Source organism: Plasmodium yoelii (genome assembly GCF_900002385.2).
Source record: "Plasmodium yoelii strain 17X genome assembly, chromosome: 13".
Classification (NCBI taxonomy): Eukaryota; Apicomplexa; class Aconoidasida; order Haemosporida; family Plasmodiidae; genus Plasmodium; species Plasmodium yoelii.
This window is the reverse complement of record NC_036185.2, coordinates 2904027-2922367: the sequence shown is the minus strand read 5'-3', so window position 1 is coordinate 2922367 and position 18341 is coordinate 2904027. Positions and strand designations below refer to the sequence as shown.

General features: G+C 20.9%; 6 protein-coding genes across 6 annotated transcripts; 2 read left to right on the top strand and 4 right to left on the bottom strand.

Annotated features, from left to right (window-relative positions):
* Nucleotides 1-1604: 1604 nt before the first annotated feature.
* PY17X_1371800 (fam-c protein) lies at nt 1605-2027 on the bottom strand (the record flags this gene model as incomplete). Its single annotated transcript, XM_718725.2, has 2 exons — nt 1605-1805; nt 1935-2027. The coding sequence occupies 2 exons, from the start codon at nt 2025-2027 to the stop codon at nt 1605-1607; spliced, it is 294 nt and encodes a 97-aa protein (XP_723818.2).
* Nucleotides 2028-4014: 1987 nt separating this feature from the next.
* PY17X_1371700 (PIR protein, fragment) lies at nt 4015-4488 on the bottom strand (the record flags this gene model as incomplete). Its single annotated transcript, XM_723890.2, has 2 exons — nt 4015-4367; nt 4470-4488. 2 exons carry the CDS (start codon nt 4486-4488, stop codon nt 4015-4017), a joined length of 372 nt encoding a protein of 123 aa, XP_728983.2.
* A 1206-nt stretch (nt 4489-5694) lies between these two features.
* Nucleotides 5695-7176, top strand: PY17X_1371600 (lysophospholipase, putative; the record flags this gene model as incomplete). Its single annotated transcript, XM_723889.2, has 1 exon — nt 5695-7176. One exon carries the CDS (start codon nt 5695-5697, stop codon nt 7174-7176), a length of 1482 nt encoding a protein of 493 aa, XP_728982.2.
* Nucleotides 7177-8974: 1798 nt separating this feature from the next.
* PY17X_1371500 (fam-c protein) lies at nt 8975-9389 on the bottom strand (the record flags this gene model as incomplete). Its single annotated transcript, XM_022957351.1, has 2 exons — nt 8975-9178; nt 9309-9389. The coding sequence occupies 2 exons, from the start codon at nt 9387-9389 to the stop codon at nt 8975-8977; spliced, it is 285 nt and encodes a 94-aa protein (XP_022813781.1).
* Nucleotides 9390-11846: 2457 nt separating this feature from the next.
* On the top strand, nt 11847-13497 carry PY17X_1371400 (fam-a protein; the record flags this gene model as incomplete). Its single annotated transcript, XM_723034.2, has 6 exons — nt 11847-12022; nt 12210-12441; nt 12544-12613; nt 12765-12874; nt 12969-13199; nt 13393-13497. 6 exons carry the CDS (start codon nt 11847-11849, stop codon nt 13495-13497), a joined length of 924 nt encoding a protein of 307 aa, XP_728127.2.
* Nucleotides 13498-16873: 3376 nt separating this feature from the next.
* PY17X_1371300 (exported protein IBIS1, putative) lies at nt 16874-18217 on the bottom strand (the record flags this gene model as incomplete). Its single annotated transcript, XM_720765.1, has 2 exons — nt 16874-17854; nt 18062-18217. The coding sequence occupies 2 exons, from the start codon at nt 18215-18217 to the stop codon at nt 16874-16876; spliced, it is 1137 nt and encodes a 378-aa protein (XP_725858.1).
* Nucleotides 18218-18341: the final 124 nt, after the last annotated feature.

The following is an 18341-nucleotide window of genomic DNA, read 5'->3' as shown; positions in this document are numbered from 1 at the left end:
GATATCGATTCTCTGTCTATATTATATGAATCTATATTTTATGATTATCTATTATATATTGGTAATATGTTTAATTAACAATAAAAATATACCCATTAACCTAAAGGTATATTATAATGTAGAGGAACATTCCAAATGAATCTAATGATATGTTATAGACTCATATACAAGATTATTATACTGTTCGGTTATAAAAATAAAATTTAAATTAAAATTAATATGATACAGATAATAAGTTTTACTTAATATTTTCACCAAACGTAGAAATGCATTGTATATTATGATATCCATAATTCAATATAGCTCTGGTTAACAAGCTTTATATAATATATAATAAGGGTATTTATGTATATTTAACCCCAAAATAGCAATAAAATATATAGTTCAAAGTTACAATTCCCCACTTTTAATATATATATGAACAAATTAGACATAAGTATTATAACTTGTAAATATGTTATCTAGCCCCCTTTTTAGTTACATATTTAGACATCATCTCAAGATTAAACATACGAAAATGTAAATATATTTGATCAACATTTATAGACCCAAAATATTATAAAATTATAAAAAAATGAATTACAATATATCTCGAATCCTAAATCAAAACCTCAATTCAGTGAACGAAGCTATACCCCATAGTACACAACTTTCCCCCCTTAATGCAAATGTTTGATCCATAAACCATAAAACCTAAGCCTGAAACAATAGCATAATAATCGATATCCATAAAAATGAAGATGCTCATGAATACATTATAGGGCTCGTAAATGTATTTAGTAAAAAAGAAGATAAAATAAAAAGGATAATAAAAGAAAAAATGTATATAATTTTTTTACCATGTGTTTAAGTGTATTATTTATTTTCAGAGTACATACTCTGTTAAAGAACATTATATCAACATCATTTCAAATTGAATGCTAATAAACCAACCTTGAAATATTTATCTAAAATGGTAAAGAATATATCCTCTATCATATTTCAAGTGGAATATCTATATATGACCCATGTTCATATATTTCTATTATATAGCTAATTTTGTAGAAAAGAAAGCTATAAAAATATATTAGTAAGATGTGTCCGTTTTATTAATATATTTTTTAATATATTTTATAATAATCAAAGAATACCACCATTTTGAAACATATACTTTATATTTCCTATTCCTTAATTATAATTTCATAATATTCCAATGCCTTTATTTATATTCATTTTTTCAAACGCTTAAACATTAATAAAACATGATTAAAAAATATATTTTTTTTATAAAGGGAAATTGTGTTTTTAAGAAATAACAAAGCTATACATATAAACATATATACCTTAAAAGCATAAACTATATACTTAATAAATACTACGATTAATATGCATATATCTATCTATTTCAATTCTTTAATTATATTCATAATTTATCCAAGAAATTATGTACAATAATGTAAATAAGTCAACATATTTTCCATGTAAGTAAATATATGAGTCTTCTATTAACAATTTATAATAAATAAATTGTATTTATTTTAACATTTATATAATCAACCACCAACTTAAAATATTAACACATAAATATAAAAATGGAAAGCCTAATCATATTCTTAATCAACATATCAACAGCAACAACCCAAATAGCCATAACGACCCGACATTTGGTAGTAAACGCTTTTTTTGTTTTTTTTGTCTTTATCTTTAGGATTTTTATTATTGTTATTATTTAATTGTGTTTTGGATTTAAATTCTATACCATTTTTTCCCTTACGTTTGTTCATTTTTTTGATAGCACGAATGATTCTACTTCCTACACCAGATACCTTAGATCGATTATACAAGAGAATAAACATATTAATATATATGTGTGTAATATATACGTCACAACATGTAAATAACCGCTATTATATAATTTTCTAAACATTAGTTTATATTTTGTTTTGATAACTTACTTTTTGTTCAGAACAATATATTGACACAGTCAAAAGGGTATATAAGGCGATACAAACTAAACTAAATATCCTTTTATTCATTTTCTTATTCATATAGAATGTTTCCTCGAAGCAGTACGCTTTAAATAATATAAATTTTTTATTCTTTTTCCGTTTCTGTTTTATCTATTATTTTTGTAAAACAATAATACTGTTATTTAATATTACATTATTAGCAATATGATCTTATAGAATTTGTTTATTTTTAATTTATTTCATATTTATGAAATATAATAAAATTATATATTCCCTCTATTTTAAATTTTCCACAAGCATATGATCCTGCAATTATAAGTTAACAAAATTTAATTTTTTATTTTTACTTTAATATAATTTATTTTAAATGCATAAAAAAAAATATATAACAATGTGTTCTGGATATTTTTTGTTTATTTGAATAATTTATTAAATTAACAAAATTATTTTTAATATTTAAAATATAAATAAATTATTCCACTGATTAATATGTATACATTATCATATAAATATATAACTCCTATCACCCGAGATATAATCATACAATTTCTAAAATTATTATATTTATGTTTTTTCAATAATAACACATTTTCGTACATAATACATTATTTTAATTATATACAAATGCTTTTATGTAACAGATTCAACCTAATATATATTTTTTCCATATTTTTATATAAATACGTCTTTAGTATAATTTAAAGGCACATTTAATAACATCTTTTATACTTTTTAAACTTAAATTTTTCTACTGCCATTCATCTACAAGCAACTTAATATATATTAATTACGGTAATAAAATATTAGATACATATATATTGAAAATCAATATATGCAAACATATGAAAAACAATTAACAATAGTTGTTGTTTGCATCTAAATATATTCTTATTTGTTATACTTCTCCATTTTAAACATTGTTTAATAATGTTCTATATTTTATTTACACTTTTTTGTAAAATTTTTTTTTTTCATATATTAGTATGTAGTAATTTTATTTATATAATATATATCAGAATGTGCAGCATTAATTGTATTATTTCTATTAAAATAATATAAAACATTCATATTTTCAAATATGTCTCGTATAAATCACAACAAATAATGCATATAAATCAGAAATTCAAATACACTTAATAGTCAATCGCTTTATTTCACCGTATTCATTAAACACATATTATAGTACCTTTAATAGTTAAACATTATATTGTCTTTATTTCTATAAATAATATTTAAATAAAACATAAATATATCACATTAGTTGACAGAGAATTCCATCATATAGAAAATTTATTATATATTTTATTATAAAATAAGAAAAAAACTCTTAACATGTATCATATATACACAATACTTTTTTATATTAATAGACAATATTGCTATTTAGTATTATTTAAATTTATACATTTTTTAAATTAAATTTCAAATATAAGTTAATTAAATTTATCATTCCAAAGAATCGTCTTTTCTTTTATAAACAAAAAAATTAACAAAAAAAATAAATTAATAAATGGTACAGGATCACTCTGCATAAGTTTGTATATATTTAATAATGGAGATATTTCTCCATAAATGGAATTTATAGATTTTTTAATCTCTTTTCGAGTAAATGAATTTATAATTATTTGCATTTGTTTTTTCCATTACTTGAGTTTATAACTGTTTTTGTTGTTTTATTTACACCAAACAAATTTATAACATTTTTCATGTTTTTTTTTTCAATTCCTTTCTCCATCCAAATGACGAATACTAACATAAAATTATGAAAAGTATATAATATTTTAGTGCGAAAATATTCCTAAAAAAATATATTTAATAATTTTATTTCTATTTACCTTATACATAATTAACAAAATAATGTGTATTAAAAAAGCTATAATTGAGATTCCAATTTGTTTATATTCTTTGAGTATATATATATCACATATTCTTGTTGTCTCATCCCCTTTTACTTCTGTTCCATATTTGTCTGGTTCAATCACTGGACTTGTCAATTATTCTTGATGTTCTCTTTGATCGTTTTTTTGATTATAATTTTCTTTTTCAGATTAAACCTGAGACGGTTTCAGTGTGCTAGTTTGTTCCATATAACTTGATGGTAGTGATTATGTGACGTTTCTGATGAGGTTTGCGGTGTATGTTTTTTATATGTTGTTGATCCATTAGATGATGATGTTCCATCCCCTGTGTCATCTGATACAGATTTATTATCGCCTGAATAATTAGAGACATCTACTTTTTTAGAATGGCTACTTATATGATCTATAGTATCTTTTAAAAAACTACTAAACTCTTCGAAAGCATTTTTTATATTAGGTAAAGTTGTATTATATAAATTATGGATATGTTTAGTCTGACCTATAAATTTATTCTTAATCGTTTCAAACGAAGTCGAAACATTATTTAGTTGGGCCGTGCCTTTTAATGCGATTACCCCCAATTAATGATCAAATATTAAAAGATATCCCTGGTGTACTTTGAATCACTTTTGCTCCTGTAACACTATATGAGCCATCTAACACTGAACCATTATATACATTTTGAGAATATTTAAAAATAGAGATTCTGTTTTTTTTGTTCTGTTTTTTTTGTTCTGTTTTTTTTATTCTATTTTTTTTATTCTATTTTTTTTATTCTATTTTTTTTGTTCTGTTTTTTTTATTCTATTTTTTTTATTCTATTTTTTTTGTTCTGTTTTTTTTTGATCGTTTTTATTTTGTTAATTTATGCTAAATACAATAGTATATATATTGACTCAATTGTGATCATAATCTAAATTATAAACACATTTAAAAAGTGAATTTTTTCATTTTATGTGTTTATAAAGTTTACAGTTAAAATTATATCATAACTTTTAGCAATATGTTATTAATTATATACAATAATTTTGAGGTAAATAAAACATTTATCACTTTAAATAAAAAAAATGTAAATATTTTTATAGATTTTCTTATAATGTATAATTAATGTCATAAATCATTAACAGTTATAAAGTATTATATCTATTAATAATATTTCTTTCTAGGGAATGATTATATTTTATACTTGTTATAATTAAAAAAATATATTAATAATATATATAGTTTTTTTATTTACACCAACTTATATATACTTGTTATTATATCGAAGTAAAAATTAAACAAATTTTTTTGGTTGTCGTTTTGTTTTGTTGCTTTCACAAATAAATATGCTATGCATATTGTATTTGCTTATTATGATTTTTTAAGTAAAACCATTATATAAATCATTATTTATTAATAAAAAAATAATATATACCAATTATATATTTTAAATATATATTTTTTCTTAGATCAAATTTGAACTATCAAATTAAATAAAACAAAAAATATATTACCAAAAAGCAAACAACATATAATAATTTGTATTAATCTTGTTGTATCAATTGCAATTTCACCTGGTTGCATAAATCCTCGAAAAAACTTCGAAAATAAGATTAAGAACTATAATTATTCATTTTTTCTGTTTCTTATAATTTGTTTATGATTTGTTATATTATTATAATGTACATGCAGCTTTATTAATAATATTTGATACTAACGTAATATGTATATAGAGTTTGTATATATAAATTTATGTAAAGCCATAATACGATTTAGTATGATATATTTGTTTGTATTAATAATATATATGCATATATTTGAAAAGTAAAATTTTAATTATATTTGTATGTAAATATATATATTTTTAGTTGTGTCATAGATTATTATATTCCATAATATTGATGATGGAAGAAGTTGAATTGAATAATGAGGAATTAAGGAATAAAACATGTAATTTAAATGCCGATTTCAAGACAGGTTGGTTCTGTAACAAAAATGGTTCACTTTTAAAAACATATGAGTGGCTTGTTAAAAATGCTTTCGGAATTATATTGTTAATACATGGATTCAAAGCTAATAGTCGAATAAATTTTATGCCATTAAGATATGGCACTCCATATTATAGTGAAGACTTAGGAGACGATAATAGTCCCTATATTTATAAAAATAGCTGGATTGAAAAATTTAATCAAAATGGCTATTCAGTATATACACTAGACTTGCAAGGACATGGTGAATCACAAACATTTGAAAATTTTAATGGCAATTTTGATTCTTTTGATGATCTAGTTGATGATGTAATACAATATATGAATCACATTCAAGATGAAATCTCAAATGATAATCAAATGGATGATGAATCTCATGATATAGTAACAAGTGAAAAAAAAAGACTTCCTATGTATATTATTGGGTATTCGATGGGAGGAAATATTGCTTTAAGAATATTACAATTATTAAATAAAGAAAAAGAAGACAGAATTAAGGAATGGAATTCAAATAACTATAAAAATGGTAACACCATGTTAGAAAATTTTACTAATATTAATGAAGTTGACAATGATATGAATAATTATAATGATTATGATTCCGATAATTCCTGTGCTAGTACCTCTGCTACGACAAATACTATTTCTAGTGATAAAGATGAAGGATTCTATAATTATTTAGATAAATTAAATATTAAAGGTTGCGTATCTTTATCTGGTATGATTAGATTTAAAACAATGTGGGATTTTGGAAACAATTCATTTAATTATGTTTATTTACCTATACTAAAATTTCTGTCTCATGTCGCGAATAATATAATAATTTCATCAGAACCCCGTTATAAAGGGTTTCAGTGTGGTCCTAGTGCATATAACCACAATAATTATATGAATATTGATGGACCAACACTTAAATCTATTTATGAACTCTTAAATGCAACGATTACATTGGATTCTAATATTAATTATATGCCAAAAAATATTCCTTTATTATTTATACATTCACAAGATGATCATATTTGTTGTTGTAAAGGGGCAATTTCGCTATATAATAAAATAAATGTTAATAACAAAAAATTACATATTGTTGATCGTATGGGTCATTTTACAACGGCAGCGCGAGGAAATGAAGATGTTTTTAAAAAAGTTATTGATTGGATTTCTAATTTAAGGAATAATGAAGATGAAAAAGAAGATGAAATAGACTATGAAAAAGATTATGAAATATATGATAAAAAAGATTTTGAAATCGATTTTGAAATAGACTATGAAAAAGATTATGAAATATATGATAAAAAAGATTTTGAAATCGATTTTGAAATAGACTATGAAAAAGATTATGAAATATATGATAAAAAAGATTTTGAAATACATGATGAAAAAGAAAGTGTGCATTAATAATGTTTATATTAATTATTGTTTTGCTTTTTTATAACCATAAATGTAACTTTTTCGATTAATTTTTTTACTCAAAACAAGAAAAGATAATAATAAATATATTATATCTTTTTACATTATATATATGTTTTTTGTTATTTCAAATTGTTTTTTTAAATTAAATTTGTATATAATGATTTTAGATGATATTTGAAGCTATATATATAATGCGCAGTTATATATAATATTAATTTGTAAATTCATACGAATTAAAATCAATTATTAATAACTTTACTTATAATTAATAAATTATTAATTAAAATAATAATCATTTACATTTATTATATGCTGTTTCTTTATATGTAAGTCGATTTTAAGGACAAAAAAACGAAGAATAAAATTTAGTATTAGAATATAATTTTAAAAATAAAATGTTGTTGAAACAATTTAAATTGGATAAGTATTATTACGTAAATTAGTGGAAAAACATTATTTAGATGTGTATATATCTTTTTTTATATAATAATATTGCTTATTGGATGTATGTATTCCATAAGGAAAATAGACAGCCAATTTCTTAAATTAACAATATAATATTTTAAAAATTAATAATATTATTACTTTGTATTTGTAATATAGGTTCATTTATAATGTATTCAAATTAATTTGCTCGTATATAAGCTATTCCATTTATTGTGTTTGATACAAATATATTTTGTAGAATAATCAATAATAAAACATAAAAATAAGTTATAAAACATAATATACATTAAAAATGCAAAATTATGCATTTTATAAATATGCATATAACATATAATCAATCAATATTATTTATAATAAATAAATTCATGAAATTATATATTAATGTTCTCAGGGTTCAGGGTTGTATTAAATTATATATATCATAATATGTCCATTTTATGAATATTTTTATTTAACAAAACCTCTTATTTGTACGCCCCATTTTTTAATTTAAATTATAGTTTCAGGGTTCGGAGACCCTCATGGGTTGCGTAATATAAGAACAAACGACAAAAATACATCATATTGTATATATATACATATATATTGTCTATACTAATTTCTTTAATTAATTTTGTGCACACATATAATAATAAATTAACATAATAATATCTGATATATTTTTAATTTTGTTATTTTTTTAAATTAGTAAACAATAAAACATATAATAGTACCAATTTAATTTAGTGATTATGTCTTATCATACAATTTGATAGAATTACTATTCCCATTTAACTATGAAACATCCAATTATGAGTATAGGGATATTATATATATTAATATTTTGTTCTAACGTTACAAAAAAAATTTTATCTAAGTTATGCATACAAAAGATAATCATGAAAAAAAACTATGAATAAAAAACAAATATATAATTAAGCTAAATATATTTTCATCCATATATATATTATCATAATACTATTAACTCAAATAAATGTAATGTATCTATGAAATTGTTTATAGTATTATTCTATTAATATACTTCAAAAGATGAAATATTGTCAAATTTTATTTTCATTATGTAAAATATAAACATGTGTATATAATATAAAATTATACGCATACAAATAATAAACACTATGATTATAGTAAATGAATCAATTTTATTTAATTATTAGCTATTTTCGGAATAATTTTTCACAAATTATATATAATAATGTATATAAATCAAAATATTTTCCATGTAAGTAAATATATGAGTCTTCTATTAACAATTTATTTATTATAAATTGTATTTATTTTAACATTTATATAATCAAACATAAAATATTAACACATAAATATAGAAATGGGAAACCTAATCAGATTCTTTAGGTATAAGACAACAACAAAAGAAAACACGCTCCATTCCTTCATAGTCATCGCTGATTTTATTGCATTTCTCATTTTTATTATTGTTATTATTTAATTGTGCTTTGCATTTAAATTTTATACAATTTTTTTCCTCACTTTTGTTCATTTTTTTGATAGCACGAATGATTCTGCTTCTTACACCATATACCTTAGATTGATTATACAAGGGAATAAATATACTAATATATATATGCGTTAATATATATGTCACAACATGTAAATAACCACTATTATATAATTTTCTAAACATTAGTTTATATTTTTTTTTGACAACTTACTTTCTGTTCGGAGCAATGTATTGATACAGCCAAAATGACATACAAAACGATGCAAACTAAACTAAATATTATTTTATTCATTTTCTTATTAATAAAAAGTGCTTCGAATCAGTATGGTTTAAATAATATATATGTTTTATTCTTTTTCGGTTTCCTTTTTATCGATTATTGTTGTAAAACAATAATACTGTTATTTAATATTACATTATTAGCAATATGCTCTTATACAATTTGTTTATTTTTAATTTATTTCATATTTATAAAATATTATAATAAAATTATATATTTCTTCTATTTTAATTTTTCTACAAACTTATGATTCTGCAATTATAAGTTAACAAAATTTAATTTTTTATTTTTACTTTAATATAATTTATTTTAAATGCATAAAAAAAAAATATATAACAATGTGTTCTAAATACATAAAGATGTATATATTTGTTCTGAACAGTTTTTGTTTATTTGAACCGTTATTTTTAATATAACAAAATTATTTTTAATATTTAAAATATAACTAAATTATTCAATAATTTATATGCAAACATCTTCATATAAATATACAATTACGAAAATTTTAATATTTATGTTTTTTTCAAATAATAAAAGATTTTTGTACATAATACAATATTTTAATTATAAACAAATGAATTTAACCAATAATATATTTTTTGCATATTTTTATATAAATACGCCTTTAGTATAATTTAAAGGCGCACTTAATAACATCTTTTATACTTTTTAAACTTAAATTTTCTACTGCCATTCATCTACAAGCAACTTAATATATATTAATTACGGTAATAAAATATTAGATACATATATATTGAAAATCAATATATGCAACATATGAAAAACAATTAACAAAAGTTGTTTGCATCTAAATATATTCTTATTTGTTATACTTCTCCATTTTAAACATTGTTTAATAATGTTCTATATTTTATTTACACTTTTTTGTAAAAATATTTTTTTTCATATATTAGTATGTAGTAATTTTATTTATATAATATATATCAGAATGTGCAGCATTAATCGTATTATTTCTATTAAAATAATATAAAACATTCATATTTTCAAATGTGCCTCGTATAAACCAGAAAGTCAAATATAATTAATAACCAAATGCTTGATTTTGGCTTATTCATTAAACACATATTATAGCATATTTAATAGTTAAACATTATATTGTCTTTATTTCTATAAATAATATTTAAATAAAACATAAATATATCACATTAGTTGACAGAGAATTCCATCATATAGAAAATTTATTATATATTTTATTATAAAATAAGAAACAAGCTCTTGACATGTATCATATATACACAATAGTTCTTTATATTAATAGATAAATTTACTATTTATTATTATTTAAATTTATACATTTTTTAAATTTTACTTCAAATATAAGTTAATTAAATCTATCATTCCAAGGAATCTCTTATATATATATGTATGTATATTTATTTAATAGACTTTCAGACAACCAAATATTATTAAATATGAACAAATTAAATCAACTTGGACTCATAAATAGAACCATAAACACCTCAACACCGATAAAATTGTAACTAAAAAATAAAGATATTTTTTTTATTTTAAGCTTTTTATTTTATATATCTTGCTAAGTAAAAAATATGTTTTATAATTCACATCAGTTTGCAAAAAATATGTATCAATACTACTAGCAATACACAATTTTATCAACTTACGAATTATATTATAAAATTTATATTCTGTAAAATTTCGGTTAAAAGTAATAAAAAATATATAAAAAACGAATTACCATAACATAAATTTTGTCATACTATTGGTATGATGAATATTATTATTGTGATAGTAGCAACCACATGTAAAATGTAATACCTTGCTTGAAATAAATTATTTTAATATTTGAAAATGTAAAAATTACTTTATACTAAAAATAAATAACAAAACAACTATTTTATATAATAATATTATAAGTTGTATACATATCATCATTTATTTATAAATATATGATTTATAATTATAACTATATTATAAAATTATATTTTTTTATGTTATTTTATAATTTTAAATTTTATACTTTAAATTATCGATTTGCTAGATAAAAATATATAAGTTTTTCTATGTTGTACTCGCAACCTGTTATATAGAATAATACAATTCCATTCGTTGTGGAATATATTATCAATTTTATTTTTAATTTTAGCTTTAATTATTGAGCTATAAAAATTAAAAAACTTATGTAATCGTAATTTATAATTAAAAATATTATAATATATTAAATTATATATTTTATATATTATATATTATAGAATAATTAAAAGCATTTTGTTTAGGTATTATAATATTATAGAAATTAAGAATAATTAAATATTTTTGGTATTCATTATTTATAAAAATTTCCACTATTATTAGCATGTTATCAACATTTAAACACAAAACATACAAAATTATCATTTAATAATTATTTTGTGAAATAAATATTAAATTTTTATTTTTAGTTAAAAAAATATTAAGTGCTTTTTAATATTCTATTTATTAAATTTGAAAATGAATAAAGGATACATTAAAATCATTTTTAGTCTTTTAAGCATGCTCATATGCATGAGCGATAATATCCTTGCAAGTGAAGATACCCCAGAGGTTTCTGCTCTACGGAAATATTCTTTGCGCAGTAAAGCTCGACGTAATGCTGCATTACGCAAACTTATTCCCCACAATATTTCGTAAGAATATATAACAACGTATATATGTTTATCTAATATAACTACACGTTTAAATCTTCATATGTGATAATATTATATGCTTATTCATGCAAATATACACAGTCACAACTATTAGACATCAAAATACCATTTTACAAATACATTTTTTTTTCCAATTTTAAAATTATTTCATATTGGTCAATCATAGTCCATATGAACTATATGAACAAAACATTCACCTATTGTGTACCAAATCTAAAGAAATAAAAAAAGCAACAAAACTTATGGACGAAGCTGTAACGTTTTTACAAAAGTATGCTACAATTACCAGGAATTTTTGTTTATATAACAGATTCGAAAATGATGTATTTTTATATTTTAGTAAATATTCAAATCCAGACGTTGGAAAACTTGAATTTAAAATCCCTGTCCCAGATGCAGTATGAATTAATAAACAAAATTTAAGTTATAAAATTAAGCTCAAATAAAAAAATTATTATATGTATATGCGAATCTACACATATTTATTTTCTTATCATTAGTATGAAGACATAATAAACCTGTTATGGAATCCTAATGGCATCCATAATTTCTGTAGCGATTTTGTTAGTGGTATGTAAAAAATAATTAATTAATTGAATAATATATGATTATCCCAATTCACGCAATATTTATTATACTATCTTACTATTTTTATCTTTCATTTTTTAAAACTCACGATATTTTAATTTCATCTATGTAATTTTATAATATTGTTTTTTAGGAAAATTCGTCCGTGTATATGATCCAAGTTTAGCAATAATGCAACACCGTTACATAAATAATGCTCAATCAACTCAAGGATATGTTTATTTTTTAGCCAAAAAAGTTGATGTAAGTATATTTTTTTCCCTCCATTCTTCTAGAAATCATAATGTTCATATTATTAGGCATTGATATATAAAATACATTTTTATTAACTTTGTAGGTATCAGAAGACAAAACTATAATTGCCATGGCTTCAGCAAATATAAATGATCGCAATCCTTCCAATAAAAAATATAAAAACGAAATTGTAAAAAGCGCAAATTCATTCAAAATTGATATTGATTCTGAAGATGATATTAGAAATGGAAATTTAATAAAAATGTTTATTAACTTATCTGGATTTGTCATTAAAAAAGAAGACACACACATTGATATTACACACATCGACTCTGTAAGCAATATACATTTTTTAATAACATAATAATTTTATTCCACTATTATTTTTATTTTCCTATACCCATTTTTAAAGTTATAAAAAATATGTAGATGCTTTATAAATACACATATTTATAATACATAATATATATTCCTCCCAAAATTAAAGTATTTTATATATATTAATTCACTTTTCATTTTTTTTGTAGATCGAATGTAATTGTCCTAATGTCCCTTGGTGGTATATTCAAAGGGCTAAAGCAATAAAAATGCTAGATTTTTCCAAATTACAACAACTATTTGATGCGGAATAAATGTATATTTCACATAATAAATTTTTAACGCTCTAATATTGTGATACATATATTAATAAAATTAATTTTTTTTCATGGCTAATGTCTACTTTAAAATATCATCACAAAACATATTTCTTTCATTTTAAATATTTTTTTGGTATATAATTTTATTACACCAGTGTTATATTAAAATACATTACATACATTTTATTTTGCGAACAAATCAAACATAAGTGTTATCATTCATCAAAATTTGTTTTTGTATGACTTCCCTTTATATTATTGTTTATTGCCCTTTTTGTCTTAAATTTTTTTTTTTTTAATTATCTCCCATATAAGAATATATTAAAACCTATGATTCACGCTCTCAAATCATATATTAATGATTTATTTTTTCCTTTTTTGTATTTATTGCCCTCTTAAATGTCACCTTTGGAAGTTTTTTCGTAATCCAAATAACGAATGCTAATATAATAATGTTAAAAAATATATTGCAAACTCGTATATAACATGTGGTGAAAATATTTTAAAATATTATATTTTCGAATTGCCTTATTATTTGTCTTATACGCAATTCCTAGAAAAATTGGTATTGGACAAAATACAGATATAATTGAAATCAATTTATTTATCATCAATGAATTTGATGTATCATCAGAATGTAATGGTAATAATTCACTTGGAGAGCTATATGTTTTAAATTTTTGAGAAATTGATGAAGAAACTAGAGTTATTGTTGCTCCAATCGGCGGAAATTTTGAAGATGTTCTCGTTACAGAAAATATAGAAAGATGATTTTTTAAACTATTGTAATATTTTGATAAAGAACTCAACCATTTATTATGTGATTGATTTCCATTATTACTAAAATTTTTATTAATAATATATACTTTTCGATAAAGTCTTTATATTACTCCTTGGTGCTTAAATTATTAATATTGGAATCAATAAGCATATTACATCAAATTTAGTCATATATTTAATATCAATATTCATTAAATCCGTATTTGTATCTATTAAACCCTTAAAATTTCTATAGTTATTAGCATTTATATTAGGCGTAATATACTCTGAACTATGTTTTATAAGGATAGTATATTACATATTTTCTTTTATGTGTGCTTTATAAAATTTATTTAGATTATTGAAGTTGTTATTTGACTTTAAGCTTAATATATAACTTAACCATTTCATTATATATTCGACAATCTCATTATTATTTTTATCAAACGTAATCTCATCAAGATTATTAAAAAAATTATTAAATAGACATAAACACCAACTGTTAATTTTATCGATGTCAGTATGTAAATCTTTAGGAAAATAAATTTTGTAATAATCACCATTAAATTGATAATTATTAGATGTGTTCAATTTATCAAGGAAAAGTTACCTTAATTCATCAAACCTTTTGTACTAATAATTTGTTTTAAAAAAAATTAATAAAAAATATATTAAAGAAAATATTATAAAAATAAAATTAAATAAAATGTATAAGTAATGTAATATAAATCATATATATACCACATAATTAGACATTATTATGATATATTTTCTTTAATATACAGATAGATTATTATTGTATTATTTTTCATATAAAAACTTATATATATAGAAATTATCTGTAGTTAAGCACATTCTTATTATTTATGATATTAATTTAAAATTAATATAGAATGATAACATAATACTATTACTAAAGATATATGATATTTATTCATATTGAAATTAGCTAATTTTCCTAATTTTATGTATGCTTAAAGAATGAGTAATCACATGTATATATAATACAAATTATTCATAAAATATATATACTTAATATCATTTTATTTGACTTTACTATAAAAATTAAAGTAGTTTACAACGCATTTAAAACATATTCCCTTGTATTTATCTTTACATATAGACAAATAATATTGTCTCCCTTTTTTAATAAATTTCGTTCCAAAACTAACATTACTACACAAATCTATAAAATTAAGAAATTTATTATGGCTAGAATTATTAAAAGATATAATTAGTTATTTTAGAAGATAAACTAAATATTTATGTACTTATTTATAATACTATATAACGTAGTTATTGTTAAAATTATAATATTCGCATTTAAGTTTCATTGCTCCCTTTTCTAAGTGCACATATATAACTTTTATATTATTCTAATTTATCTATATTGATTAGAAATGTATTTTAAATGTACAATAACTGTATTTCCATCCTAATATACCTATATATACAAGTATAATTTATTAAATCATTTGGGTTGTATCGTTTCAAAACTCCCATAATATGAAAATAAATTTTAATGTGTAAAATAAATTAAATGAAATTATTTTCATATAATTTTACAATTTTCACAATTACTCTTTATTTGGTAGTAATAATAAAACTTTAGAAACAATGTAAATTACCATTTATATATATATATTTCTACTTAAAATTTAAACATATATTTATATGATAAAATTCTATTAAATTCTATAATAGAAAAACAATATTTTTAAAAAAACTATATAATTATTAATAGAATTAATATTGTTCTTCTTGGTGGTGTTAACTTTAATATTGTCACATGAAATCTTGCTTAAATAAATATTATAATATTTAATTTGATCTTTTATCCGTATATTTTTAGTTTGGTCACATATTTAAGAACATTTATAATGGATTTAAGACTATATAAGCAAATTAAATAATAACCATTTTCTTATTTATAAAATTAATTTGGTATCATTATTTGTTTTGTCGATGTTATATAATTGTACACTACAATGTATAATTAAATATGTTCAATAAAAATTATTTAAATCAATATTGAAATTTCCTTTTTTCATTATTCAAAATAAAATATTTCGACCATGTTTAATTTATATAAACACGTTAGGTATAAATATTATAGTTAATGAAATGTCTTTTAATTACGATTTCTTTTAATATTAATATAGTTAGTATTCTTATGTTAAAAACATGCAAGTTACTATGCGGAAAATTATAGTATATATGTTTTTTTTTTTTTATGATTTTATATATATATTAATGTACTTTTATTTTATTTTTAATAATGCTTAACATATTTGGTACAGATAAATAAATATTATAAAATATTAACAAATGTGTCGAAACTAAATATAATTGTAAAACTAAATGTAACTGTAAAACTAAATTATAAAGTGCGGACTAAATAAAAAATATAATAACCAAATCATAAAATTTGATTTCTTGGTTGTTTTTGTGAAATGTTTCAAAAGTTATATGCTCATAATTAAATATCACAATATAACATTTGTATGCGGTCAATATGTAGTTATACTTTACATATATATAAATAAAAGGCGTTTAAAAACGTACAAATTCACATACATCCATATATATATTATTTTTATAATTAATTTAATTACATAGGTGGTTGTGTTCTATTGAACAATTTAGATTCATTTGTATTTCTTCTTTCAGTTTTAGTATCTTGATTGATATCAAGATAGCTTCCTACGATGAACATCATTATTAAGAAATAAACTATAGTTAAAATTATTGTTGAGCTATTTCTTAAGAAGTCAGGAATGAACATATTGTCAATAAAGACTTTTGTTAACATCATTTTTCCAAGGAGTGCATAACCACCAAACTCATCTTCGAATATCTTATCAATACCTAAGGCATTTAAATTTCTAGATATAAAGCTCATAGCACAGTTTCTACGTTCTTCAATCATTTCTTTTGCAGTATTCATATAGCTTTTACATTTGTTTTGGAATTCTGGTGATTTTATTTTAGCGCTGAACTCTTGATAACGTGATTTGATTCCATTTATTAGATTATCAATATCTTCAAATAGTTTTTGGTCATCAAAAGAATTTTGGTCATCAGAAGAATTTTGTTCATCAGAAGAGCTTTGTTCATCAGAAGATTTTTTTTCACTAGATTTTTTTTCACTAGATTTTTTTTCGGTAGATTTTTTTTCGCCATTGATTAATGGATTTAAAATGGAAGCTATTCTATCAACATATGTTTTTTTTCCAGTTGATGATGTTTCTTCAGTTGATGTTGATGGTGTTTCTTCAACTGATTCTGTTTCTTCAACTGATTCTGTGTCTTCAATTGTTACTGTTTCTTCAACTGATGTCGTTTCTGTAGTTGGTGATGTTTCTCCAATGGATGTTGCATCACTGTCATCTTTTTTTTTATCTTCATCAGTTTGTAATGATGAACTATCGGAGGTTTGCTGATTTGGATTTTCAACCGAAGAGTCTTCATAATTGTTTGTTTTATAACTTATAGTATGATTTTCAGCTTGATCCAATTCTGATAATATTCTGTTTCCTAAAACCAAACCATTATATTGGTATTCTTGGTGTGAAGATGTGCTTTGTGGGCTCTAAAAAGTAAAAACAAAAATAATAAATGACAATAAAATTGTAATTAAAGGACATAGTAAATTTAAAAATAAAAATAACAAATTTTCTTATAACTAAAATTATGTATTATCAAATATATGTATATATGCATATAACAAAAAAAGGAAAAACATATAAACAAAATATATTCACATATGTCACTATTATTTTATTTATTATTTTCATACATTTTCATAATTTTGGCATATCAAAAATAACATGCTTAGCGCAAACAATTTTGTACAAGAAATCAAATTAAATTTCTCGCCAACATTTTTGGAATATTTCTTGGATGATGTCATATCATCACTATTTATCTTTTTGCATTCAAAATTACGAGCCATATTCAAATTATTGTTATTTTCTTTCTTTATATTTTAATTAATATTTTTTCAAAAAATATAGATTATGTAATACCATAAATTGAATTAATAATTAGATAATTAAATGATTAAATAGCTAATTAAT